At 54.4% G+C, this 1237-nt stretch overlaps 1 protein-coding gene across 1 annotated transcript in view; it reads right to left on the reverse strand.

The window, feature by feature from the left end:
• Positions 1 to 1207, reverse strand: part of PITHD1 (PITH (C-terminal proteasome-interacting domain of thioredoxin-like) domain containing 1) — a 5555-nt gene extending 4348 nt beyond the window's left edge. The window contains exons 1-2 of the mRNA XM_006777561.2: positions 542 to 1207; positions 127 to 204 (exon numbers count right to left, since the gene is read on the reverse strand). Coding sequence (XP_006777624.1) covers positions 127 to 167 — 41 coding nt within the window. The 5' untranslated portion in view covers positions 168 to 204; positions 542 to 1207. The remainder of the gene's footprint in view (positions 1 to 126; positions 205 to 541) is intronic.
• Positions 1208 to 1237: the final 30 nt, after the last annotated feature.

Raw genomic sequence — 1237 nt, forward strand, 5'->3', positions numbered from 1 at the left:
AAGGGTGGGGGGAGGGGATATTTTAGCCAGTAAAAAGAAAGAATTCTATTATTCTGGAATATAGTAATACCAGAGGAAAGAGAGAGAGCTAGTAGCTTCTTGGGGGCATAAGCCCTTAACACTTACAGTCTCATCTCGGAGGGGTGTGAGTCATCATCCTCTCCCATTATAATGATGCCTTTGAGCTTGACGTTGCCTGTAAATCTGCCAGAACGCAAAAGAGATGGCTGTCATCCGGGGTTTGAATCTGGGCTGACGCCAGGCCAGACCCTTCCCCTTTCTGGGCTTCGGTTCAAGGGTCAACTTGTGCTAGGTCCTTTCCAGGGTCCTGTCTGCCTCTGGCATTGTGCAGCGCTAAGAAATTTGCCTTGACTTTTCAGTTATCTTTTTCGCCGGCACCAAGAAATCTGTAATGCTTTTCCTCCTTAAACCCACCACGGCCATTTACCCCATTTACCCCATTTCTAGACACAGCTGGTTGTCCACACAACCAACGCACGAGTCCCGAGAAGGCAACCGGGTATTCCGCGGAGATACTTACGGAATATTAAACAGAAGCTCTTCATCCGCATCACTTTCAACAAACTGGAGGGGGCGGGGAGGGGGGAGGAGAAAGCAACAAACATTTGCTGAGCGCCTACAATTTCAGGTGTCTAACCCTGTTCTACAACCAGAGTCCAATGCAAAATAGCTAACCTCCTTCGGTTTTTCCGCACTTAACTTAATATTAATAACTTGATAGCCACAGACCATCCAATCACCGGGTTCTTAATGGGGAGCCCAGGAATGAACTTCCCGGACCGACTAGTCCCCGAAATTGTGTGCAAAGATCTGAGCCGATGCGGCCCTCGCCTTCCCAATGGCTCCGTGGGCCACAAAGGGAAACGCTCCGGAACGGGTAGCAAGCTTCCTGCTCCCCCAGGCTGGCCTCCAGGAGATAGCGTCCGGTGGGCACTGGGACCAGCAGCCAAATAGGAGGGAAAGAAGCCCTCCTGGCCACCCTCCCTCACGACCCACCGAAGCCCCGGGACGGAACGTCGGCTGCGCCCCTCTCCCTCTCTGGGCCTCAGTTTCTCTATCTGCAAAATGGGGAGGCTCGACCCCGTTGGGCTCCCGCGGGGCTAAACTAAGATGGGCACGGGAACGCGCCTCGCAATCGGGCCGTCGCTATTTCTAACTCCGGGAAGGCGGCTGGCGGCGCAGACGGGCGGCCCGCGGCCCCGGGAGGCCCACCTTG

Source organism: Myotis davidii, unplaced genomic scaffold (assembly GCF_000327345.1).
Source record: "Myotis davidii unplaced genomic scaffold, ASM32734v1 scaffold149, whole genome shotgun sequence".
NCBI lineage: Eukaryota > Metazoa > Chordata > Mammalia > Chiroptera > Vespertilionidae > Myotis > Myotis davidii.